Source organism: Geotrypetes seraphini, chromosome 3, assembly GCF_902459505.1.
Source record: "Geotrypetes seraphini chromosome 3, aGeoSer1.1, whole genome shotgun sequence".
NCBI classification, from domain to species: Eukaryota; Metazoa; Chordata; class Amphibia; order Gymnophiona; family Dermophiidae; genus Geotrypetes; species Geotrypetes seraphini.
The window spans coordinates 309,303,908-309,330,842 of record NC_047086.1 but is presented as its reverse complement, the minus strand read 5'-3'; the positions used below and the strand labels follow the sequence as shown (position 1 = coordinate 309,330,842).

Here is a 26,935-nt window from a genome sequence, read left to right as displayed (position 1 = left end):
GAGTTGAGCGGGACAAGGGCCAGCTTAGACTTAGTCGTACAGCATGTATAACCGAAAGTTTAACAGAGCCTAGATGGAACTTGGACGTTGTGACTTAGACCATGTAAAACATGTTCTAAGTTAACAAAACCCATCTAAACTCACAAGATAAGCACTGCAAACACATAACACAGACCCCCCACATACTACCCCAGTGATCACTAACCCCCCCACCCCCCATCCCCAAATTTTATTCACAGCTTTAAATTTCAGCCTCCAAACCATTATTACCTGGCCGCCTGGCTTAGGAAAGCCTAGTCATTCAGCCCAGAGGCAGCTTAAGTCATCTTGGGGGTGGGTTAGAGACCCATAGAGAAGAGGACCCATGCCCATAAGCCCCTGTAATCACTGCATTGATACTTAAACATGTGCACTCCCCTATACACCCCCAAAACCCTTTTTTACTGGCATATAAGTGGCTCCTTCAGCCATAAGGGCTATTGGGGTGGTAGATAAGTGGGTCTAGGGGATTCTGGAGGTGGTTTGGGGGCTCACCGTCACCTATAAGGCAGGTGTAGTGAGGAGAATCCATGGCATCCTTTTTGTGAAGTTCACAGCAGTGCCCTGTAAGATACCTCACTATTTAGGTGGCATGTCTGGGTGTGCAGTCCATCACTTTGCAGACCCCTGCCACGTCCAACAGGGCTTATTCTAGGCATTTTGGACTTAGATGGAAAGTTGAACGGAAATGTGGTATAAAGATGGATGATTTAGCGGCTTGGACGCTCGGATCGGCAGGACGTATAATTAGACGATTTTTTGAAAGTAAAAAAAAGTTGGACGTATCTTTTGAAAATGTGTCTTAGGTTCTTTATAACTTTGGACGACTTGTGAGATGGACGTAAACAGACTTAGACGTCCCTTTCGATTATGCCCCTCATAGGTTTTTATAAAACTATGATAATAAGCAAAGATGGACAAAATTACCCATACCAAAAGTCAGAGACACAAAACAAAATAGGATCAAACAGCACAGTATCAAGATGGTTACACACAAATTTATTGTAGACTCAAAACTCGATTGTAGATAAAAAGAAATGTAATCTATGCCTTCTTCAGGAGCACAATCTTCAAAACATCAAATCAAGCACAATGTGATATCTGTACACTGTTAAGATATGCTAAAAAAAAAGAATGTCTCAAATGTGCTTGATTTGATGTTTTGAAGACTGGACTCCTGAGGAAAGGATAGATTGTATTGCTATGTATCTACAATCAAGATTTGTGTCTACAATAAACGTGTGTGCTATCATCTTGATACTTTGGTGTGTGATTCCCCTTTTATAAAACTATTTTGCATGAGAGTAATTTTATCACTAAGTGCCTTAACTGTCAAGATACATAGCTGGATATATTGTGTCTACTTTATGAAGGCTTGAGTAATCCAAGATACCCTGCTATATGTGAATATAACAACTCTATCAAAAAATACATGTAGTTATTCACACCTCATGATTAAAAAGATCATTCAGTTCATCATGTGAAACTGAAATTTTTTAAAAAGTTTGTAATACCTTCAGAGGGGAGCAGGTACTATACTATGGACCCTTTTACTAAAGTGTTTTAGGCAGTTAGGACTAGATTCAGTAAATGGTGCTCCAAAAACACCACCAAAACAAATTCACATGGAGTGCTATTTTATAAATATTTTTCTGAGTTGGACACTGTTTATAGAATAAGCAGGTAGAGCTGATTTCTGCAACAAATTTTGGGTGCAAGGATTTACACTAGTTGGTTTAAATCCTGGCGCATAATTTAGGCATGGGTTCTGTGACAAACCCATGGCCAGCTTTGTCCCTGTAATGGATAAAAGCAGAGCATGGTCCCTGGTCAGGAGAGCTGATCAGGTTAAAAGTAAGGATATAGAAATGGCTGATTACCCCTCAGACAGTGAGGTAGAGCAGGAAGGGTATGAGCCTAAGAATATCCAGCAGAGTGTGCCATACCAGAAGGAATACATCAGGAAGCCTGTTAGGACTTTTACTGAGCAGTGGAGATCTAGTCCTGCAAGGGTTTCACATTTTCAGCCTAGGAGAAACCAGAGTTATTTTCCTAGGGATTTCCAGCCCAACTCCCCTGCTCCTAGGAGAGAGAGGTGGGGCTATGACACACGTAAAAGCAGAGCCCTAAATCACAGGACAGGGGAAGGCAGGGACGGAGGCACAGAGAACAGAGAAACAGAAAGGCACGAGCAGCAGAGCAAGCAGGAAGGTGAGGGGAGAGAGTCTCTCTCCTCAGCCCCACAGCAGTGAGACGTGGATATGGTGGAGGACTTTCCTAGCTTGAGCCCAGCTACTAAGAACCTGGCGAGAGCTGAGGCAATGGACACAACTGAATTGCTTCTAGATGCCAACTGTAACCCAGAGGGAATGGAGGTTAGTCCATTAGCTAAAGGGAATCAAGGAAACTGTCTCACCTAGCTGCGTTTTTGTGCTGGCTCTCTGTAACCAGAGACCAGGTGTCACTGATTAGGGAGAGAAGGAAAACCTCTAGTTGTGCTCTGAGACTGCCCGGAGATTTTGTTTGCTAAAGAAACTGTATCTCTTATCTTGTGAAGCCACTGTGATAAAGCCTCTGAAAAACTAACAGCTTATCTAAAGCCGTGCTGTGCTTATTGGGCTGAAAAGCTCAGCTGATGCTGATAAGCTCTATTGAATGGCAGAGCTCTGAATGGAGTCAGAGCTGGGAACTGAACACTTTACCCTGTAAGATTAACTGGGGAGCTTGTGTGACTATGTTTCCAAAGTTTGCTACTTTACTTGCCTGCTATGTTTATGCAGTTTTTGCTTTCATTATTTTGGAATTTATTTTCATGGCATTACTGTTTATTTGAACCCTGGTGAAGAGGACTATCTTTAAAGCAGAGAAAGCCCAGGGGAATGCAAGTGTTTGCCATACCTGGACTTTAGGCCATTCTAACAAATGTATGATCTATTTTTACTTCTTGCCTGACTTATGCATGTTCTAAGGGTGGCTGATGGTGTTCAGACCTCCTATCAAATAATGCCTAAGAATGAGAATTTGACCATACCTGGGTTGTGTCTCCCTTTATTGGCAAACGTATCTCAGTGTGGCCTGGGCAGACTAGGCAGGAGCCTAGGTCTGTTTTACCTGAAAGGCCTTCCTCTTTCCTGGGGAAGCCAAGCCGACAGGTCAGCATAAAACACGGCTAAACTGCCTGCCGGCCTGAGCAGGGGATAGTTGTGTGACAGTTCCCAGTATTCAGTAATACTGTGTGCATATTTACTGAACACCCTAACCTACTCATGCCCCTTCAATGGTCACGCCTCCTTTTGAGCTGTGCAATAAAATATTTGCATGTAGATCTTTATACAGTAGAATAGCATTTAGCAAGATGCACATGCAAATCCAAATTGTTGCCAATTAATGTCAATAATTGTTAGCAGCCAATTATTGTCACTAATTGGCTCATTAGACAATTTAGTTGCATGTGCATCTCAGGATAGTATTCAATTTGCTTGTGGAAATTTCCATGCCATTTACAGAATCTGTTGGCTCAACATGCAGTTTGGTGTATGGTAACCACTATCAGACAGGCATAATGCATTACTTTGACAGTTACTGCTTCAAACTGGGGCCATAATCTGGAAACTGCTAGCTGGATAAGGAAGGAAATTATCAACATGGGCTGCCATTAAGTCAGGTTATTTTACTTTTAAATAAGGGTATTAGTAACTAGGTCTCATTGAATAAAATGGGATCTGTGTTAAACTAGCATGAGTTAGTGGTAAAATAACATAGCTTAACAAGAGACCACATTGATAACTACCCCTCCACACACACACACACTAACCCCCCTTTTATTAAGGTGCGCTTACCGATTTAGCGCGCGCTAAATTAGTTTGTGCGCACTAAATTAGTTTGCGTGCACTAAATCGGTTAGCGCACCTTCGTAAAAGAGGGGGTAAATATTCATGGATAATTGTTTTGTGGATGAATGTCTGTTGTTACAAAATACCTGTGTAAACTCAAGATTCTTAATGATTTAGTTTTCTCATTATTTGGTACATGTGCCTATGAAAGTTGTTGCAAGCCTATAAAAAGTCAAACAATAGATGTTAAAAAATTGACCTTTATTTCATATGCATTTTAAAAAATGAATAAATGTGATAAATTGTGTGCAAATGCTGTGTCTCAGCAAGGCATACTCAATTGCCTTAGCCCAGGGGCAGTGTTGAACACTTAATGATGGCACATGAAATTTAAAGGAGGCATTTAGTTACTTGTCTTTGATCTGTGAACCGATAAGGAAACATAAATGCTATGAATAAATCAAGAGAGGTCCCAGCAGAAATGAAATATATCAGAGAACTATCAGAATGCTGCAGGCATTATTAGTCACAAATGCAAATGCAATTAGTCACCTTTTTAAATACTTGAAGTTTTAACTACTTAGAACAAATGAAATAATTGTAGAACACTGATTCTCTCTTCTTCCTAAACAGTCACACCCATCAATGGCCTCAACCTACAAGACATACTGTATGTCTTTTGGGGATTAAACAGTAAGCCATTTTTTACCATCAAGCCTAGAAGCGCATACAGACATTGCAGTGTAAAAAATGAGTTACTATTTAATCCAAAACAGACTTCTCAACTGAACCATCGCAGACCTTCGTAGAGAGCAGTTCTTCAAAAATTTCAAATCTTAACTAAAGAACCATCTTTGTGGTATGGCTTTTGCCTCCCGCTCCTAGGATGGACCCTCTCAGTGACCCTGAAGCAAAGAATTGGATTGTTTGTCTCTGCTGATTATTATCTATCCTATCTGGTTTTGTAGTTCCTTTCAAACTTTTAATTTTACCTTGTGATTTTTATGTACACTGCATCCTTCAGAGAAGGTGATATAACAAGTTTGTAATAAACATAAACATATGTCTTGTAGGTTGAAGCCATTGATGGGTATGACTGTTTTGGGCCAGTAGTTCCCAATCTGTCCTGAGGGAACTCCAGCCAGTCAGGTTTTCAGATCACCCATAATGAATATTCATGAGTTAGATTTACATAAACTGCCTCTATTGCATGCAAATGTAAATATAACTCATGAATATTTATTGCAGATGTCCGAAAACCTGACTGGCTGGAGTTCCCCCAGGACGGGTTTGAGAACCATTGGTTTAGGTATTTTGAACATAACATAGTTTAAGCTTGTATTTTTTTTTTCTCAAAACTAGGAGTTAGCCATAATTTATACCCATACCTGAATAATGACCTCCTTGTGATAATGGTCTATTTGTTGGTTATGGGGAGGCTGGACTATTGTAATTCACTTTAATTAGGCTTACTTAAGTAGAAGGTATGTATGTAGCAATGTGTACAAAATACATCTGCTTGGATTCTACTGAGCCTTAAGCTACACAATCTTAATTGCTCAGCATTTTGCAAATTGCACTGGCTGCCAGTAGAGAACAAGGTTAAATTTAAAGTCATAATGCTGACTTTCAAAATTATGCATACTTCAGGCACATAATATTTCATCCTATCTAATCACTAGTATATCTACTAAAGTCCCTTGAGCAAAGGCCAACTTAAGATCAAGAAGATCCTTGCTTTAGTAATGTCGGGGATACAGACTGCAAATCTCAAGTGCCTGTGGCTAAGTAACCAAGATTAGTTCTGGTAACTGGCCACGGGCACTTGAGATTTGCAGTCTGTATCCCCGACATTACTAAGCAAGGATCTTCTTGATCTTAAGTTGGCCTTTGCTCAAGGGACGTAATATTTCATGACAGACTTTTGTAGTATACTCTTGGTAGGACCATCTTTAAGATGGGTTGTCAAGCTTTTCCTTCCAAAAAAGTGATAAAGGTGCTAAGACTGTGAACCACAAACTTCCTCAAAGCACATAGCAAACTGTGATGTAATTCATAAATACAGTAGAACAATTATATAGGAGAGAGAAAAGGAGACCTCAGCGACCTTAATAAATACCTCAACCTTATCTTTCTGTTACAGGTCCCAGTATCTTTCCTTGGTCTCATTGAAAAACACTGTTTTCTTCAAAATAATTTTTCCCAAATACTTCTTTTAGTGCATTTTAAATTTCAGATTCACATCTAAACACATTCTTCACTAAAATATGTTACGAACATAAGAAGTTGCCTCTGCTGGGTCAGACCAGGGGTCCATCGCGCCCAGCAGTCCGTTCCCGCGGCGGCCCATCAGGTCCATGACCTGTAAGTGATCCTTTGTCTAAAACCCTTTAGTCCCTATTTTTCTTCTAACTATACTCTTCCATGATTCTATCTCTACCTCTATCTATATCCCTCCAACCCCGTATCCTTCAGGAACTTGTCCAATCCCTCTTTGAATCCCCTTGATGTACTCTGTCCTAACACACCCTCCGGAAGCGTATTCCAGATGTCCACCACCCTCTGAGTGAAGAAAAATTTCCTAGCATTGGTTCTAAACCTGTCCCCTTTCAATTTCTCCGAGTGCCCCCTTGTTCTTGTAGTTCCCAATAGGCTGTCCTTTTCTACCTTCTCTATGCCCTTCATGATCTTGTAAGTCTCTATCATGTCTCCTCTGAGTCTTCGCTTCTCCAGGGTGAAGAGCCCCAGCCTTTCTAGCCTTTTGCTCAAGCAGAGCAAAACTCCTTTGCCATACAGTGTATTTATAGCTCTGTCCTGAAATATAAAATATTTATATTAGAATACACAGTGATACAAAAATCACAGCTCACATTCCAAAGACACTCACTGTTCAATCACCTCCCTCACTGTAAACAAGATGGCACCTACTATATCAGATGCCCTCACACAGATATTTTCACTCTTATCATCCCCATTCATATATACCAGTTCTTTATCAATCACAAAATACCACAGATCTTCAAATGAACATTTAAATGTCTTGCAATGTTGAACTATGTGTAATGTTGGATTTATGTTCCAACATTCTTATTTTATCTTATATTTATTAAAAACATCAACAGATAGTACAGCATTACATCATCAGCAACATCTCATAGAAACATGGAAACATGAAGGCCAAATGGCCCATTTAGTCTGCCCATCCACAGTAACCATTACAGGCCAATCCATGGTGGTACCTGTTAGCCAGCCTGTACAAGTATTTTTGGAGCTTTGGGCCGTCCCCACATAAGAACATAACATAAGAACATAAGAAGTGCCTCTGCTGGGTCAGATCAGAGGTCCATCGTGCCCAGCAGTCTGCTCGCGTGGCGGCCCAACAGGTCCAGGACTTGTGTAGTAGTCCTCTATCTATATCCCTCTATCCCCTTTTCCTTCAGAAAACTGTCCAATTCCTTCTTGAACCCTAATACCGTACTCTGTTCTATCACGCCTTCTGGAAGCGCATTCCAGGTGTCCACCACCCGTTGGATGAAGAAAAACTTCCTAGCATTGGTTTTGAATCTGTCCCCTTCCAACTTTTCTGAATGCCCTCTCATTCTTGTGATTTTTGAAAGTTTGAAAATCTGTCCCTCTCTACTTTCTCTATGCCCTTCATGATCTTGTAAGTCTCTATCATGTCCCTTCTAATTCTCCTCTTCTCCAGGGAAGAGAGCCCCAGTTTCTCCAGTCTCTCAGTGTCGCTCTTCTTTGAACCCTCTCGAATACCGCCATATCCTTCTTAAGGTAGGGCGACCAATATTGGATGCAGTACTCCTGATGCGGACGCACCATCACCCAATACAACGGCAGGATAACTTCTTTCGTTCTGGTTGTAATACCCTTCTTAATTATACCTAGCATTCTATTCGCTCTCTTAGCGGCTGCTGCGCACTGTGCCGTCGGCTTCCTTATCTTGTCCACTATTACCCCCAAGTCCCTTTCCTGGGTACTCTTGCTCAATAACATCCCTCCCATTGTATAGCTGTACCTCGGGTTTCTGCTTCCTAAATGCAATACTTTACATTTCTCTACATTGAACTTCATCTGCCATCTCGTCGCCCACTCCCCTAGTTTGTTCAAGTCCCTTTGTAATTCCTCGCAGTCCTCTTTAGTCCAAGCACCACTAAATAGTTTGGTGTCATCTGCAAATTTTATTATTTCGCACTTCGTCCCTGTTTCTATATCATTTATAAATATATTGAGAAGCAGCGGACCAAGCACCGACCCCTGCGGAGCACCACTCGTGACCCTCCTCCAGTCCGAGTAGTGGCTCTTTACTCCTACCCTCTGCTTCCTACCCACCAACCAGTTTCTGATCCATCTATGTACGTCTCCTTTCACCCCATGGTTCTTCAGTTTCCGAAGTAGGCGTTCATGGGGTACCTTGTCAAAGGCTTTTTGGAAATCTAAATATACGATGTCTATGGGGTCCCCTTTGTCCATCTGTTTGTTAATTCCTTCGAAGAAGTGCAGTAAGTTCATTAGCACAATCTCCCCTTGCAGAAACCATGTTGGCTTGTGATTAGAAGTTTATTTCTTTCAAAATGCTCATCGATGCTGTCTTATCAGCTCTTCCGCCATTTTCCCTGGAACCGAGGTCAGACTTACTGATCTGTAGTTCCCCGGGTCACCTCTGGATCCCTTCTTAAAGATGGGCGTAACATTGGCTATCTTTCAATCCTCCGGGGTCACGCCTGTTTTCAGGAATAGATTGCAAACTTGTTGTAGTAGTTCTGCTATTTCCTCCTTTAGTTCTTTCAGAACCCTTGGGTGGATTCCGTCCAGGCCCGGTGATTTGTCAGTTTTTAATTTTTCTAACTGCCTGCTTACGTCTTCAAGGCTTACTTCCACATTTATTGCTTACCTACTGCCTTGCAGGGGTTCGAGGGCAGGCTGTGGGACACCCTTAGGAGGCTCAGAGGTATTTTGCAGGGTGCCGAGCTGCATTTTTAGCCTCCCTCCCTTCTGTATGTGCATCCGTCAGTGTGCAGGGTGGGGGTAGGGTCAGGCTCTGTGCCTGGCTGGCAGCCCGAAAATCAGTGTTGAAGAGGTATTCCTAGCTTGAGGCAGTGATTCTTCTCCTTTCCAGCTACTATAAAGAGCTGAGACAAGCTGCAGCACATGTTCAGCACAGGTCACAGAGAGTAAGGCTGTTACAGCCTATGAGGTGAATTGGAGGAGATCTGAATTTCAGATTTTTAGTTATGCAAGGTGGATGTTGCGGCACGTGAGGACTCTGCATTTGGTTCCTCCGTGTTGCAGGTTGGTTCTAGAGGTATGCACGGGAACAGGGATTGCGGGGATCCCCCACAGGTCTATGGGAGTCCTGCAGGGAACCCCCCCAGGCCTATGGGACTCTCGCAGGGATCCTCCCTAAGATTACAAGTCTCCTGAGGGAATCCTCCCCAGGCTCACGGGACTCCTGCTGGGATGGAATCGGGGTTCCTGAGGCCTGGAAAGAGAATTAGTAGAAGATAGATAAAAGCAGAAACTGGGACCAAGATGATGGAAAAACAAAATGTCCATCCAGCTACAGCAAGGGAGATGTTCATTTTGAGGGGGCTAAGCTCAAAGTGGGAGGCCCAGCCCCCTATCATGGTTATGCCACCAATTGCTGATTTTGTTTTGGGATTTTCAGTTCAGTTTTGGCACATTTTTCTTATGCAACCATTGTCCTAAAAAGTGCCTCTCTCAATTCTGCTTTAAATGATTTTGATGCTGTATTGTTTGATTCTTTACTCATTGTTGCATTAAAAACCATTTGTGGATCTTGGAAGGACCTTTCACAAGTTACCTATGCCAGATTTGTTTGCTCTACAGATATGAACTTTATAATTGCCAAGAAATCCAACTCTCTTATTTTTTTTAACAAGAAATGGTCGACCCTAAAGTCATATGACCTAATATCTATTCTAATTCTTTCTGTTGATGTATGCATCTCTTATTTCTGTTCACTGTTATTTGTTTATATTGTATTTTATTGTTGGTTTAAATAAACTAAGACTTAAAAAAAAATCAAAACTGTCAGAAGTAATTGCTGCTTGTTATGGACACAAGTAACTTTTATGGGGAGACGGGCAGGGACAGAGGAGATTCCTTGTGAGGTCAGGTGGGGATGGATGGGATTCCTCATGGGGACGGGCGAGGATGGAGGGAATTCTGGTGGGGACAGGCAGGGACGGAGGGGATTCTGGCAGGGATGGGTGGGGACGGACGGGATTTCTGTCCCCACACAACTCTCTAGCTGGTACTGTCAGTCCATCCTGGATTTCTTGGACTGCTTTTGTATGTCCCACTTATCTAGAATGACATACCTTTTGTGCTGGAAAAAGAGATTATGTCCTTACCTTGATAATATATTTTCCAGTAGATGGATGTGTCATTCTAGACTCATGCCTTGTCCTTCCTGCGCCTGCCTACTATTTCAGTCTGTTAATGCTTTTCCAAGTTGCATCTTGGATGCCAATCAGCCCTTTGGGCCTTGCAGAATTCTGTATAATATGTTTAACATCTCCAGGGTATTACCTGAGCTCCTTTGATGCTTCTATTGGCTATTGCTAGTTCATTTCATGTTATTGTTTTATGTTAAAGCAGAACAGTTGTATTGTATTGTTGGGGTGTCCCCTCTTTGTTCTTCACATATCCGACTGAAGCTCTAGTATGCTTGGGTACTAACTGCAGGTGGCAGTAGAACTCACAGTGAAGTAGGAGGAACACAGAAAAAAATCCAGAGCACCATTTATAGAATATCACTTAACACTTGTTTTTTTGGTGCTGAGTTTTTGGTGCCATATATAGAATTTATTCCTATCTGTGTAAATGTGTGCTCTGCCTATGTTCCAACCAGACTCTACCTGTGTGAACATTTACTTGCAAAGGCAGATTATTGTCATTTACAAATGTGAGTGTTTACATACGTATATAAAGGACTAGAATGCTATCATATATTCACATATAAGCTGCCTAACTTATACGAGGTTTCTTCAAAAAGTTTTCACACTTCAAAAAGTTTTCGTGGGAAATAGTTGGGGTGGGAGAAGTGGTAAGAGGGCATGTCATGTGATTAGGCAATTACAAAAAACAGAGTGATTATGTGGAAAATTGATGTAATTTGTTTTTGAGATATTTAATAGTGTTTCAAAAATAAAAGTATGGAAACTTTTTGAAGATCCCTTGTAGAATTACCTCCTTTCTGTTGAAATTTCCCAAGCCTACATTAGAAAAGGGCATATGCCACCTTCTATGCATCCATGGTATTATAAAAATTATCCCTAAATGCACTTTATTTGTTTCATGTTCTACCTACTTTATTCTCCAACTTTTAAAGCTAAATTCAGAAAGGTAAACCATTCTTCATTTACATATATGTGTAAGAGGTATATTTGCTTTTTTTTCTTCAGTTGATGGCTGTATACATAGAGCTGCTGGTGCCTGCCTATTTGCTGAATGTCGTACATTGATTGGCTGTGCAACTGGGCAAGCTAAAATCACCTGTGGGTATAACCTGCCAGCAAAGTGTGAGTAAACAGTGATATACAAGAACCAATTTTTGTCAGCACATAAATGTTTCATTTAAAGTTCCCTTTTTAGATCATGCACTTAGTGGCCAATAGTAAATTATCATGTATGATGAAATATCTGCTTCCATTATTATGAAAATTGATTTTTAATTTTTTTTTTCAGTAAATGTAATGTATTTGAAGGTTGCAAAACTAGCATAGTGAAGGTCTTCTAATTATTCGTAGAATATCATTGTAACACAGATAGCAACAGTAGAAATTAACTAGCATGTCTCATTTTGACACAGTAAAAATAACCTCTACAGATATAAGGAAAATTTTTTGAAATACTTCGCTTTTCTACTGTGACTTCCAGCCAGATTCTTCAATTATGACAAATTATGATGGCATCTTTTATAATTATGTGTATACCTGTCAATAGTTCTTTTTGGATGGTTTTTAAAAGGTACTGTCGTGGCTGGGTCAAACACCATGAGGAACAGCATGGATTCTAGATCTAGATTGTGTGTTTTCACCTACAACAGTTTCTTTTCTCTTCAAGTTGAACCCTCTAATACTTGTAGGCTGCCAGGATCTGGAGTAAAAGCTGGAGTTGTTCTCCTCATGGCAGATGGAAGGAGGAAGCAGGCATAGATCACTATGGTCAGACCCAGCAGGAAAGTCTTGCTGATCAAGAACAAGACCATATCAGCAGGCAATAGAGTGATTAAAATACAAGATAAGATCAGGAGTAGCAGAGCAGGTTTATATGCAGAAAATGGTCAAATACTGAAAATCAGCAGAAGTGCAAATGTAATTTATCCAAGCATGGGATAGCATGGAAGCTACAGGGTTTACATACAAGGGGCTGCTGAAAAGTTCTCAGCCCAACCAACAAAGTTGGGGGGGGGGGGGCAATCTTCATCGAGGGCTATAACCTTAGTCCAGTGATTTTCCACTTTTTTCATTCCATCAGAAAAATACAGAATGAAAAAAGTATATAGCCCTCGATGGAGACTGCCCCACCTGTGTTGGTTGGATTGAGAACTTTTCAGTGGCCACTCGTAGGTGTAGGGAGCAAATCAAAGACGATTCATCATGAAGAACCAATCTAGAGAGAATGCAACCTGCTTCATGAAGCTGTGGCTAGGAATAGTATTAAAAGTAAGGAAGTGTCCTCAATTTATTCTCGTTGTAAAAGGAGCATCCTGGGAGGGAGTAAGTGACAGATATTTTTTATTTATTTTACCTGTTTTCAGAAACTTGATATAACGCTTATGGCCACAGATGTGACATTTACATGGTTTACAGTACAAAAATATGTATAGGCAAGGTAGGGAGGAGAATGAGAGAAAGAAGCAGGAGGAGAAAACTGGAGAGGACTGGAAATCAACAGAAAGCCTCTTGGGAGAGATGTGTTGAAATCTAGTAAGGGAAGACTCAAGTGTGATGTGGGGAGGTACTGTGTTCCAGAGCTTTCATCTGAGATATCTGAAGGTGGTTTTCTTGGAAATGGTTAAACAGAGAGTGGAGGAAGACTGCTATTGGAAGAATGGTGGGAATGGCTATGGGTATAGGGGATAAGGAAACACAGAAACATGATGGCAGATAAAGGCCAAATGGCCCATCTAGTCTGATGTAAGCTGGGGCAGAAGGGAAGCAAACTGTGAAAAAAAGTAACTGGATTTTGAATTGAATATGAAAGGCGAGATGAAGCATTCAGACAATAACAGATGGGTGATATGTTTGATATTGTGGGCTCAGTGCACACGCTTAATAGCAGTGGACTGAGGCCCTGATGCTCAAAAGGTTTCCATGCCAGTAAGACTCGTTAAAGCAGCCTTACTGGCATGGAAAATCTCATCCTGATGTTCAAAAAGGTTCTCTGTGGCTGCTACTGATCCTCGTAGCAGCCACCAAAAACTCTATTAAGGAGTTCATTAGTATTCTAATAAGCTTTCCTTGTTATGCATGAAAGGGACACCACCTCCCATTTCCATGGAATATTTTAGCTGTTGTGTGTGTGTTGTGCACTCACACAACAGCTGCACTCTTCCCAAAACAAAATAAAACTATAGCTAAGCAGGCAGCCCCTGCTCTCCCTGCCGGCTCATCTTGATCGCCACTTTGGAGCCATGAACAGCTGAGCAATAGGTAACCTTACTTTCCTGTCAGTGAGATCTGATTAGCTCAGGTCATTCCAAGATTTGGGGGCTAAAAAAAGAATGCAACTTTTCTAGTTGATTCAAAATGCACTAGATGTGGACTTGGAAGAACCAAACGATTTGCATTGATGGACCTCAACTGATGTGAAGGAGTGTAGGGTATAAGAACCTAGAAAGATAAAGAGGGCGACCAGCATATAGGCCCTGATTCTGTATAGGACGCCCAGGAGAGGTATCCTATACAGAATCGGTCCTACACTAAACCCCGATTCTGTAACCGGCGTCCATGGTATAGATGCCAGTTAGAGAATCGGGTTAAATTAGAAGCGGCCGCTATACTTATGGCAGCAAGGGATCTCCCTGCTGCAATATGTATAGCGGTCGCGGCAGCCTGTCCCATCGCCAACAGGAGGATGCCCAAGCCTCCTGCCGGAACCCCCCTGGAGCCCCCCTCCCCCCCAAACTGGTATCGCCAGCAGGAGGATGCCCAATCCTCCTGCCGGAAAGCCCAACAACCCCCCCCCCAAAAAAAAAACTAACCTCCCTCCCCCAACTAACCTTTACATGTTGGTCGGCTGGATGGGTCTTGCTGCCATCCAGCCGATGGGCCCGCCTCGTGGAAATGAGACGGGCCCGCCCCCTTCCCGGCCCATCCCCGCTAAATCTAAGGCCTGATTGGCCCAGGCTCTAGAAGCCTGGACCAATCAGGCCTTAGGCATAGCGGGTCCGCCCATCGCCACTAATCCTAAGGCCTGATTGGCCCAGGTGCCTAAGCAATTTAAGGAGTTTGAAATGGATACTATTAATGAGAGATCTTTCTTTCAAAAAAAAGTTGTAATGCATGGAAAATTACCAAATGAAAAATAATTTGAAAATGTTGAACTTTCCTAGATTTTCAATAGTATCAGCTGTTGAAATGGTATGAGATTTTATTGATGTCGTTAGAAAGTTTACCACCAATCTTGAGGGCTCAATATCTCATTATTAAGAATAAACCTGGAAACTCTACTCTAGCTGAAAATATTGGAGCTATGGAATCTGACCAATTTTTTGGAAAATTCTCTGGAAGTTGTTGTGGAAAGAACAACTCTTATTGTGACATTCACTTTGGAATATGATAGAGATCTAGTTCTCCGGACTTATTTCAGACATATAAATGAGCAATTTCTTGGTTCAGGAATTCATCTATTTCCTGATATATTCCAAGTTTATTAAAATTTTGTTATACTGCTAAATCAAAACTTCTTAGCGGTTTACAGAGCATTGAAAAGGGATTTCATAATATAAACAACAAGACAAAAGACATAGGGCTCCTTTTACTAAGATGCGCTAGCGGTTTTAGGGCGCACTTAGCATGCGCTACAATACCGCATGTGCTAAACGCTAACGCCTCCATAGAGCTTGCATTAGTACTTTTCATTTAGCGTGTGGTTAGCATGTGCTAATTTTTAGTGCACGCTAACCACTACCTTAGGGCTCCTTTTACTAAGCTGCGCTAGCGGTTTTAGTGCACACTAAACGCTAATGCCTCCATTAGTATTTTTTGTGTAGCGCAGGGTTAGCACGGCTAAAATCGCTAGCGCAGCTTAGTAAAAGGAATCCTTAGTAAAAGGAGCCGATAAAATAAAACCAACAGATTCAAAACAGGACAAAATGGAAAAAAAAACTTATTACAAGTCTCACAAAGAAGGAAGAATTTCTTGACTTATCGGCCTAGAGTTCATGCGCTGGGTGCTACTTTTATTTTAAAATTTCTTGCAAAATGTTGTGTAGCATTTGTAGAAAAAAAATTCTTTTCTTTGAACCAAAGCAATTGTTAGATTTCATTGTGGCTACAGAAGGGAAGGAATAGTAATAAGATCTGTAACTCCTCCCAGAGATTAACATGAACTAGTTCTCAGTTAAACATCTCCAAGACCATCCCTTTTGAAGATATAAGTTTTCATTCAATAGTTTTCTATTTTTGGCCCCTAAAGATTGTGGACTAAATAATAATTTAGTTTTCTGTTTTGGTGGAGGCATTTAACCAAATATAATTTTCTTATAGCTTGATGAATCTGTATTCAAGTATATTATATGCTTGTTTTTAATCTGAAAAATCTATCAATAAATAAATAAAATGAGTTAATCCAGGATAGACAGAATTGCAAGTCTAAATTGGAACTAATAAAGGCATGGATAAGTGTATGGAAAGAGGTAAAATTAAGAAATGAATGAATTGGATGTAAGTGATATAATGCAAAAAAGTCCTTATTAGACAGTAGATGAAACACGTTCAGAAAAAGACAGTTAATCAATCATAACCCCTAGGTAGTGGAATGAAGGCATTGTTTGAATTGGATGGAGGAAGGAGAGAACCCGTAATCCAACATGCCACCATTTTTTCTGGGTTGAGGACAAGTTGGAAGATAGTCAACCAAGATTGTAAGGATATATCAAAAGAATATCATCAGTGTAGATAAAAAATTTAATTTTGAATCACTGGATAAGGGTGACTAACAGACTAATAAAAATATTGAAAAGGGAGGGGGAGAGTAGAATACTTTGAGGTACACCCCAAGAAAAACTATGAACTCTAGAGAGATTGGAATGATGGGAAACAACAGATGAGCATCCAGAGAGAAAGAAAGAGAACAATGCATGGACCGTGTCTAAAATACCAAATTTCTCACGGCTAGATAAGAGAAGACTGTGGTCCACTAGGTCAAAAGTGGCTGATAAATCTAAAACAAAAAGAAAAATAGGATTTGTGTCAATTGTGGCATGAAGATCACTCAGAAGAGTGGAAATGACAGTTTCAGTACTGTGCATTGGGTGAAATCCGTCTTGATTTGGATGCAGAATGAGTGATTGTTCAATGTGAGAGTTGAGTTGTTGCAGAACAAGTTTTACTAATAGTTTTGAAAGAATATTAAGGTTTGAAACAGGGTGATAATTAGTCGCCACAGCTGGATCTAAAGATGGCTTTTTTTAAAATTGGAGTAACAATAGCCTTTCTCCAAGTAGACCACCACCATTTTGAAGAGGTGGGCTTTGAGGTGGGAGGGAGTGGACATCCCTCCTGCCAATTTTCAACAGGGTCCTTGAGCTGGGGAGGAGTCTGACCTGACCCAGCCTACTAGACTAACAGGTTTTTTGGGGATATGGGGTTCAGTGGAAGGAGGTACTGGGGCTGTCTTTGGAAGGATCAGTGGGAGGGAGGAATTGTGGGGTCACTCTTGGAAGGGGTGGTGGTAGGGGCTTGGGTCGGTTTTTAGGAGATTACTAATTCGTGGCTTCACATGCACTGGAGCCAGCAGGGGAAGCCACAAATCAGTTGAGCTGGCAGCTGCAGCTCTTTCTTTTTAAATTAGTTTTTACCACATCATTTATCTCCAATTAAACCAATTTAATTGTTGATAGTTACAGTATGTAGGTTTTTTTCTAATCCTCCAAAGACATCAAATTGGTGGAATATAAATATATATGCATTATACATTAGATATATTGTGAGCCCACTGGGACAGAAAGGGACAAGTGACATTACCTGATTGTAAGCTGCTTAGACAATGGGTGTTATATAAATGGGTATTATATAAATAACTTAAATAAATAACTTTCAGATGGTAAAGATCTTTGTCACTATCAGCCTGAGTCAGTTTTGAATATAAAATTTCTGCAACTCAATGCCAGTCCTCTGAATCAACTAGGCTCCAATAATGGATTCTAACTATCGTATTCTAGAATTTTCTTTACTTACTAGATTGTACCACGGTATATTGTTTTCTAATTGGAGGGGGGTATACTACACCATCAAGTAATCTAACTGGCAGTCTGAGATAAATCATGGAACTATAAATAATATGTATTTTATGTACTATAAGTACCACAGAGGCAATTGTTGAACAAGATGACTTTTACTTCACACCGATTTCTGAATTGTAAATGCATTTATATCCACAGACGTCAAAGTGATATATTGTATTTTCAGTTGCTATACAAAGGCTGATTGGCAATTGCTAAGAAAAGCATCTGTCATACTTTAGCTCTCAGTAAAAGCCAATGGAATGTCATTGTTAGTCCTGGGGTGTTTGGTTCTCTAGTGGAATTGTCAAAATGTTTCCATTATTTTACAATAGAAAAAAATATAACACATTTGATTCAACTTATCATTAGAATGTTTCACCAAATAAGAAAAAATATAAATTCCTTAGACAATGATAACATGATTGTATCAACATACTGTTTGTTATATTCTGGCAAAGCAGAAAATCTTTCTGATATTGGACCAAATTAGTTTTGCAAATTGCAGTATGTGTGTGGAAAGAGATAAAGAAAACACTTGCAAAGAGAGAGCGAGAGAGATAAAACTACCGAGCATTGGTTTGCTCTTCTAGCTTAGAAACAGCATGTTTGTCTCAAAATCAGAATCTTGATGATTGGAATTCCAAATATTCTTCATTAGCAATTGTTTTTGGAAACTATGTAAAAACGTAAAGCTTTGGTGTAAGTAAATAAAAAAACTTTCATTATGATCTGCAGCAGAGTTGGCTTATTGGAAGGATTAAAACATGAGTATTTGACATGAAAGTTTAAATGCAAAACCACACAGGGGCCTTTTGCTAAAGTTCAGTAAAATTTGAGCATAGCACATTTTAACAGTGGCGTACCAAGGGGGGGGGGGGGAGATCCGATCCGGGTGCACGCCCCAAGGGGGCACACAGCCTGACACCCTCCCTATTCTGCCACTGCTGCCTTTCCTTAACCAGCAGCAGCGGCAGTAAACAAGGGTGTCTGCGGGTGCTCACCGGCGTTGCTCAGCTTCTGGCCGGCTCCTCTGCTGAAAGCTGCAGGCACCCGCTCCTCGCGTGATCTGCGGCTGTGTCAGAAGCGTTCTCTCTGATCAGAGAGAAGGCATCTGACGCAGCCGCGGATTGGTGAGGTGTAGATGTCTGCGGCTTTCAGTAAGGGAACCGGCTAGACATGCTGGGCAGGGAAGGGTGGGCGGGTAGAAATGCTGCACAGGGAAGGGGGGAGGGTAGAAATGCTGCACAGGGAAGGGGGGAGGGTAGAAATATTGCCCAGGCAAGGGGATGGAGAGAAATGCTACAAAGGAAAGGGGGGAGACATGCTGCTGCTGCTGTACAGGGAAGGGGGAGGGTAGAAATACTGCACAGGGAAGGGGGGAGGGTAGAAATGCTGCAAAGGCAAGGGGGGAGACATGCTGTTGCTGCTGCATAGGGAAGGGGGGGAGAAATGCTGCACACTTAAGGGGGAGAGAAATGCTACTGCTGCACAGGCAAGGGGGGAAGAAATGTTGCACAGGCAAGGGAGGAAATGGTGCTGCTGCACAGGGAAGGGGGGATAAATGCTTCTGCTGCACAGGGAAGGGGGGAGAGAAATGCTGCTGCTGCAGCACCCAATTGGGGAGAGAGAAGGAAGGAGGGAGAAGGAAGACAATGGAGAGGAACCAGAGATGCCATGTCCATGGGAGGGAGGGAAAGGGAAAAAAGGAAAGGGAGATTCCAGACCATGGAGGGGGAGGAAAAGATGCCATGGCATGAGGGAAGGGAAGGAGATAGAGATACCTCACCATGGTGTGGAGTGGGAAGGAAGGAAGGAAAGGAGAAGAGAAAGAGAGAGATGCCAAAGCATAGGGGAGGGGGTGGAGATAGAAAAATGGAGAGGGGGTGAAGCTGAAATAAATCATGTGCAAAGGAGAGAAGGGATCCCAGATATACAGTTTATTGAAGGGACATAGAAAGAGGGAAGATGCCTATGGAAGAGAGAGAGGGTGGGCAGTAGATGGAAGGGGTAGAGAGAGAGGGCAGAAGCTAGGTGGAAGGGGCAAAGAGAGGGCAGATGTTGCAAGGAAGGGAGAGAGGACAAACGCTGTATAGAAAGAAGAGAGCTAGAGAAGATGATTACAGCACAAATGACAAAAGGTAGAAAGATTTTTTTTGTTGCTTTACTTAGAATCAAGTAGTATTGTAACTGTATTGTTAAAAGTTTATAAATAGGAAATGGAAATAAGGCAATTTTTTGGACTAAACCTCTTTCCTCAGGACAGGATACCATAACAGCAGTATACTGTACTGTTCTGAAGAAAGATTTGGCCTCTAAAGGTTAGTTGAAAAATGGATTAGTCCAATAAAATGGTATTTTCTTATTTCTCATTATTTGTTTTATTTTTATTTTTTAATTTGTAAAATGGTGATTGTTATGTATCAGTTTTTTCAAATTTACATCTACTGTCTTTATATTTTGCACAGTATTAGAGGACATGTGTCACTGTTTTTGTGGTGTTGTGGTGTTGCATTGTATGCAGAATCTGGTTTCTTGGCGGTTCAGTTTAACTTTTGTCTACATATTTCTATTTTTAGTTTGTGATTATTCCATATTGGGCAAGGGTGTATCTCTGTTCTGTGTGTATGAAAAGGACATAGTTTTCAGTTGGCATTGGCTACAGGATCAAGTGACTGTGCGGGATCTGGCTTGTTTAGTTTTACTATGTATGTGTTGGTGTTCTAGTGCTCACTGCAGTGTTTAAGATGCTGCCTTTTCCTAGGTACACTCTTGGGGGGGGGGGGGTCAAAAAATGATGGGACCCGGGTGTCACATATGCTAGGTACACCACTGCATTTTAATGTAGGACTTTCCCAGCGCTGATCACAGATTTAATGGGGCATTTGTTAGGGCTTTTTCTTTTTTTGCACGTTCAGCATTAATATTTCCATTAACACATGAGACCTGAAAAACTTAACATGGGCATATTTTACCACCTTATGTATAGGACAGTGGTCTCAAACTCAGACCGTTTATAGGGCCACAGAATTTGTAGGATTTGTAGGTACTTGGAAGGCCGCAGAAAAAATAGTTAATATCTTATTAAAGAAACTAGTGTTTAAGCCCGTTAGATTAACGGGTGCTAGATGACCGCCTCTCCTGTTTTTGAACCTGGGCAGAGGCAGAGCCGGGGCGGGAGGGAGTGACGGTGGGAGAGCAATTTCAAAGCCTCGGCAACGGCGGCTCCTTGACCAATCCGCGCTTACAACGGCCCCACACTCGCGGTCTGGCTGGCTCCCCCACCAAAGCCCTTCACAGCGGCAGCCCCTCCCGCATCCGTTCCCGCGTCCCAAGCCTCTCCGAAGGCTGGCTCCCACGAAAATGGTACCCCTCTGTCCAAAGCCGCGGCGGCAGCCTCCCTCAAGACACATTTCAAATCTGACATATTGTAATCACAAAACAGAAAATAAAATTATTTTTCTTACCTTTTGTTGTCTGGTCATTAGTCATACCATGTAGGGGTCCCAGGCTATGGTTTGGTTTTGATAACTCGCTTGCCAGGGCCCCTTCTTTCTTCTTCCCTCCCTCCATCCCTGCAGCTGAAGGCAGGCACCTCCCCCCAGTGGTCTGAGACAGGAAGGAGCAGTTAGGAGAAGGTCTGAGGGCAAAGAGGGGCTCAACAGCGCACTACCACCTTTCCTTCTCTCCCTCCATCAGGTGCAGTGAATCCACCAATGTTAAAAGGAGCCGCGTCGAAATCGGAGGCCTGCCACTGCTGTAGCACTTTCCCCTCTGCCTTGGTCCCACCCCTTCTCTGACATATGGGACCGCGGCAGAGGGAACGTGTTACAGTGGCAGCAGGGCTCCAATTTCAAAGCAGCTGCTTTTAACATAGGCGGAGCTGAACTGACCTGATGGAGGAAGGGAAGGAACGGTGGGGCAAATTTCGGCAATGGCAGGAATTGTTTGGCGGGCCAAGCACCGTGAAACTTTGTTTCTTTAGGCAGCCCCGGTTGTTTACTTGGATTCAATGTCAGCATTAGGGTTCGCCGGCCACCAGCCGTGAGAGCCGGGTGAGGAAGGCCGCTGCAGCCTCGCGGCTAGGTAGGGGGGACAACAATGGTGCTAATGCTCAAGCCCCCGCCGCAGCTCCTCTCTCGATCCTGGTGCGGTTCGAGAGAGGAGTCGTGGCGGCGGCTTGAGCATAAGCGCGATTGTTGTCCCCCTACCTAACCGCGAGGCTGCGGCGGCCTTCCTCACCCGGCTCTCATGGCTGGCGGCCAGAGAACCCTAATGCTGACATTGAATCCAAGTAAACAACCGGGACTGCGTAAAGAAACATGGTAATCACATTCTGTCCTGAAAGCCCCCGTCGCAGCTCCTCTCTCGATCCCGCTGCGGTTCAGCTTGAGCATAGTGCACAGTGAGAGCCAGGGGAGCACATGCGCAGTCGTGTTTCCGCGACGGGATCAGGGAACACGACTTTTGAGTGCGCATGCGCGGCCTAGCATTTTATTATATTAGATGACAATTTTGCATGAGGTAAAACTCTTTATAGTTTATCAATCTTTCCTTTAACTGTTAAAGGAAAGATTTATAAACTATAAAAAGTTTTACCTCATCAAAATTGTCATTTCTTTAATAAGACATCAACAGTTTTTTTCTGCGGCCTCCAAATACCCTATTTTTTCTGTCATCCATCTTTGGCATTAACTTAACATTTAATTTTTCTGCTTTCTTCTCAAAATCTACTTTTCCGTGTCTTCCCTTCCCTTCCTATCTCTCTCACCTTCTCTCCCTATTTCCACGGTCTGACATCGCTCTCCATCCTTTCTACCCTCCCTCCTGCCCTCCTTTCCCCTGGTCTGGCATCTGTCTCCTTCCCTTCCTCCCCCCCTCCCCATGCCCTGGCATTTATCCCTCCTCCTCTATGGTCTGGTATCTCCTTTCCTTCTTTCCTTTCTCTCCCTCGGACTTGGCATCTCTCGTTCCTCTCCTCTCCCTTCTCTTCCTTCTCCCTCCTTCCCTTTCACCAATTGGGTGCAGCAGTAGCAGCATTTCCCTCCCCCCTTCACCATGCAGCAGCATTTCTCTTTCTCTTCCCCCCTCCCCCCATGCAGCAACAGCATTTATTTTTTTCTTCCCCCTTCCCCCATGCAGCAGCAGCGTTTCTCTTCCTTCTCCCTCCTTCCCTGGACATGATGATTGAGAGTCGGCTCCCTTGCTGCGGTCTTTTTTCTGTTCAAAGCCGCGGGTGGCGGCTCCTCACGCGATGCATGCCTATGTCAGAAGCCTTCTCTCTGAAGTTTTGGCATCAGAGAGGCTTCCGACGCAGGCACGGATCACATGAGGAGCCGCCACCCGTGGCTTTGAATGGAAAAAAGACCACAGCAAGGGAGCTGACTCTCGATCTTCGCATCCAGAACGTGGGCCACAGAATAGTACCTGGGGAGCCACATGCGGCTTTTGGGCCGTAAGTTTGAGACCACTGGTATAGGAGGTACTGAATACTCTTTCATAAACCCTGCATTTTTTTGGTTAGCAAGCATTAATCATGATGTACTAGCCAGATAATGCAGGAATGCTGACTCTTCACCCATGACATTACCCCCTGGATTGGTAGCATGGAATGTTGCTATTATTTGGGTTGCTGCCAGGTACTGTAACCTGCATTGGCCACTGTTGGAAACAGGAGACTGGGCTAGATGGATCATTGATCTGACCCAGTTTGACTGTTCTTATGGTCATACACATCAAGCAGAAAATAACCTTTTTCTAAATATATATATATATATATATATATATATATATATATATACACACACACACATATATATATATATATCTAATATAATAAAATGGTAGGCCGCGCATGCGCACTAAAAAAAACGTGTTCCCTGATCCGTCGTGAAAACACGATTGCGCATGCGCGGGTTTTACGTCACCACTTGCTCGCGGCGGCTTTCAAATAAAAATAAAAAATTACACAGCTGCAGCGGCCTTCCTCACCCCCGCCTCTCACTGTCAATGGTACCGGCTCCTCTCTCGAACTGCACCAGGATCGAGAGAGGAGCTGCAGCGCAGGCTTTCAACTTAAAACAAACAAACAAAAAAAAACCCAACTGGAGATCGCCGCTCTCACCCAGCTCCCACTGTGCAAACCCCCCCCCCCAACTGGAGATCGCCGCTCTCAACCCCCCCCCCCCCCCAACTGGAGATCGCCGCTCTCACCCGCTCCCACTGTGCAAACCCCCCCCAACTGGAGATCGCCGCTCTCAACCCCCTCCCCCCAACTGGAGATCGCCGCTCTCACCCGCTCCCACTGTGCAAACCCCCCCCCAACTGGAGATCACCGCTCTCCCCCCACCCTTCCCCCCCAACTAGAGATTGCCGCTCCCACCCGCTCCCACTGTGCAACCCCCCCCCCAACTGGAAATCGCCGCTCTCACCAGCTCACACTGTGCAAACCCCCCCCCATGGGAGGATGCGCCGCAGCAAAGTGCTGCACATGTACTGGAGGGGGATAGACATATTGCTTCTGCACTGGTACAAACATCCCTCCAGCGTTGGCACTCGATGCACGTTAAACAGGCTGCTTCGGCCTTTCTCCTGCAGTTGAGTCCCTTTGCCGCTTCACTGATTACGTCATCAATGACGCAACAGAGAGCCTCAACGGCAGAAGAAAGCAGAAGCAGCCTGTTTAACGTGCAGCGACTGCAAACGCTGGAGGGAGGTTTGATATTAAAGTCATCTTGCTGGGAGGGTTGCAGAGTCAGCGGGGGTTGGGCTAGGAGGGGAGAGAAGCGTCTGCCTCGGGTGCTTCAGGCAGCAGCAGCGTTTACAATTCGCTGCTGTTGCTGGCCTCAGGCCTTCCTCTCTGGCCGGTCCTGCCTACTTCCTGTTTTCATGAAGACAGGACCGGCCAGAGAGAAAGACCTGAAGCCAGCAACAGCAATGAATTGTGAATGCTGCTGCTGCCCAATGAAATAGTTAAATGAGGAAAGGGAGCAGAGGGGTAGAGAATGGCTTGGAGGGAAAGAGGAAGGTATGCCAGACCAAGGCAAAAGGAAGGAGGAGATGGAGAGAGGCCATATGGGAGAGAAAGAGAGAGATAGAAAGAGAAGAGAGGGCAGTGAATGGAAGGGGCAACATAGAGGGTGAACAGTATTCTAGCACCCGTTAATGTAACGGGCTTAAAGACTAGTATATATATATATATATATATATATATATATATACATATAGATATATATATATATATATATATATATATATATATATATATATATATATATATATATATATATATATATATATATATATATATGAAACCTTCACAAACAACTGTGTTTTCAATAATTTCTTAAAATTTGATCGTGAGGCACAAAGATGCATCACTCTTCGAAGTCTTTCCGTAGTGCTGGTGCTGCACAAGAAAATGTAGTCATTCTAGTACTCTAATAATGCACTGCATGAGAAACATCAGTAGCAAGATGCATAGCAGATTTTCAGTACTGGAGTTATTTGCTCTATTTAGCTGCCCCTGTTACAATCTTTGCCACCACATTTTGAACAAGCTGCAATGCTCTGCACCTTGTAGCTAAAATCTCAAGGCTCAGGGCATGTAGTCCAATTTTGCTATAACCAACAATCAATGGCGTACCAAGAGGGAGGCGGGGAGGGGGGCGGTCCGCCCCGGGTGCACGACTTGAAGGGGTGCACTGTTGGCCTGGTTTTGAAGGCGACGATTGACACTTAGCTGTCTGGTTCTCACTGCCTCTAACGCCGGTCCTGCAGCTCCGGATTTCCCCCCCCCAGATCGCTATTATTTTAAATATTATGGCAGCCACGGCGCTGTATCCATCAGAGGAGACTTCTAACCTCGGCCTGCCCTGGAACTCTTTCTGCAACAGTGACTTCCTGTTCCCGCCTAGGTGGGCGGCTCCTGCAGGAAGAGTTCCAGGGCAGGCCGAGGTTAGAAGTCTCCTCTGACGGATACAGCGCCGTGACTGCCATAATATTTTAAATAATAGCGATCCGGGGGAGGGGAGAGCAGGTGTGGGGAAGTCCAGAGCTGCAGGGCTAGCGTTAGAGGGAGTAAAAGCTGATGGTGCCGCAGAGTCCGCGGGGGGAGGGAGGAAGGAAGAAGAGGTACCGAAGCATGGCAATTTTGGGGGAGCAGGTGTGGGGAAGTCCAGAGCTGCAGGGGAGAGTGTTGCTGTACCTAGCTGGAGGGAGAAGATGAGGGAGGGAATGAAAGGAGATGCCAGGGCTGGGGGGGAAGGAGGAAAGTATGCCAGCCTAATGGAAAAGGAAGGGGGAGATGTCAGAGCATAGAGGGAGAGGGAAAGATGGAAGAAAAGGAAAGGAGAGAGATGCCAGAGAATCAGGAAAGGGAAGATACCAGACTGTGGGGTGCAAAGGAAAGAAAGGATAAGAGAGAGATGCCAGAGCATAGGAGATGGGGTGGTGACAGTGAGAAAAAAATGGAGAAATGGCAGAGCTGAAATCAATCATGTACAAAGAAGAGAAGGGGCACAGGATAAATAGTTATGAAAGGAGCATAGAAAGAAGGAAGATGTATGGAAGAGAGAGAAGGCAGACATTGGATGGAAAGGGCAGAGAGGGCAGTGACTGGAAGGGGCGAGACAGAAGGTGAACAGTAGATGGAAGGGGTAGAGAGAGGGACAGACACTGAATGGAAGTGTGGGGGAGAGGGGGAGCAGATGCTGGAAGGAAGTAGGAAGGAGAAAGAAAAAAGGGCACATGCTGGATTGAGGGACGAGGATAGAGTTAGATACTGGAAGGGGTGAGGGAAAGAGGTGGCAAGCTATAGATAGACACAGTGAAAGAGGGAAATTGAGGACTGAATAATAAAAAAGAATTTAGACAGAGACAGAAAATAAATTGAGAAGGAAGACCAGGGAAGAACGGGAGGAATGGAATGGAGAGAGGGATGCAAGAGCAGGGGGCAAGGGGAGGAGACAGATACCAGACCTAGGAGGAGGAAAAGAGGAAGGAGATAGATACTGGATCTGAGGGGAAAAAAGGAAGAGATATGCTAAAATCTGTTGGGAGGGAGGAAGGAAAGAAGGAGAGAAAGAGGCAGAGAAAGGGGGAGTGATGTAAGCAGATTAGAAAGACTACAGAGAGAAAGGGGAAAGACAGGAGGAAGATGCAGGATTATGGGAGGTTCAGACAGAGAGGGAGGGAGAGAGAGGGAGACCTGGAACAACGATACAAAGGAGAACTGACACTGGATCTGGGGAGGGAAAAGAGAGAGAGACCTGGACCCAAAGGGGATGGGGCTGGATTGTGAAAGAAATGTTGGATGCAAAAGAAAGAAGGAAAGAAAGATTGGATGCACAGTCAGAAGAAGGAAGTGCAACCAAGAGACTCATGAAATCACCAGACAACAAAGGTAGGAAAAATGATTTTATTTTCAATTTAGTGATCAAAATGTGTGTTTTGAGAATTTATATCTGTTGTCTATATTTTGCACTATATGTGTCTTTTTTTCTATAGTTACTGAGGTGACATTGCATATTTTAAAGTAATCTGTTTGACATCTTTGAAAAAATCCCTGAAACTC

General features: G+C 43.3%; 1 protein-coding gene across 3 annotated transcripts in view; it reads left to right on the top strand.

The window, feature by feature from the left end:
* Positions 1 to 26,935, top strand: part of MACROD2 (mono-ADP ribosylhydrolase 2) — a 1,978,548-nt gene that overhangs the window by 518,165 nt on the left and 1,433,448 nt on the right. For all 3 annotated transcript variants that reach the window (XM_033936388.1, XM_033936386.1, XM_033936387.1), the window contains one exon: positions 11,315 to 11,431. In XM_033936388.1, coding sequence (XP_033792279.1) covers positions 11,315 to 11,431 — 117 coding nt within the window. The remainder of the gene's footprint in view (positions 1 to 11,314; positions 11,432 to 26,935) is intronic.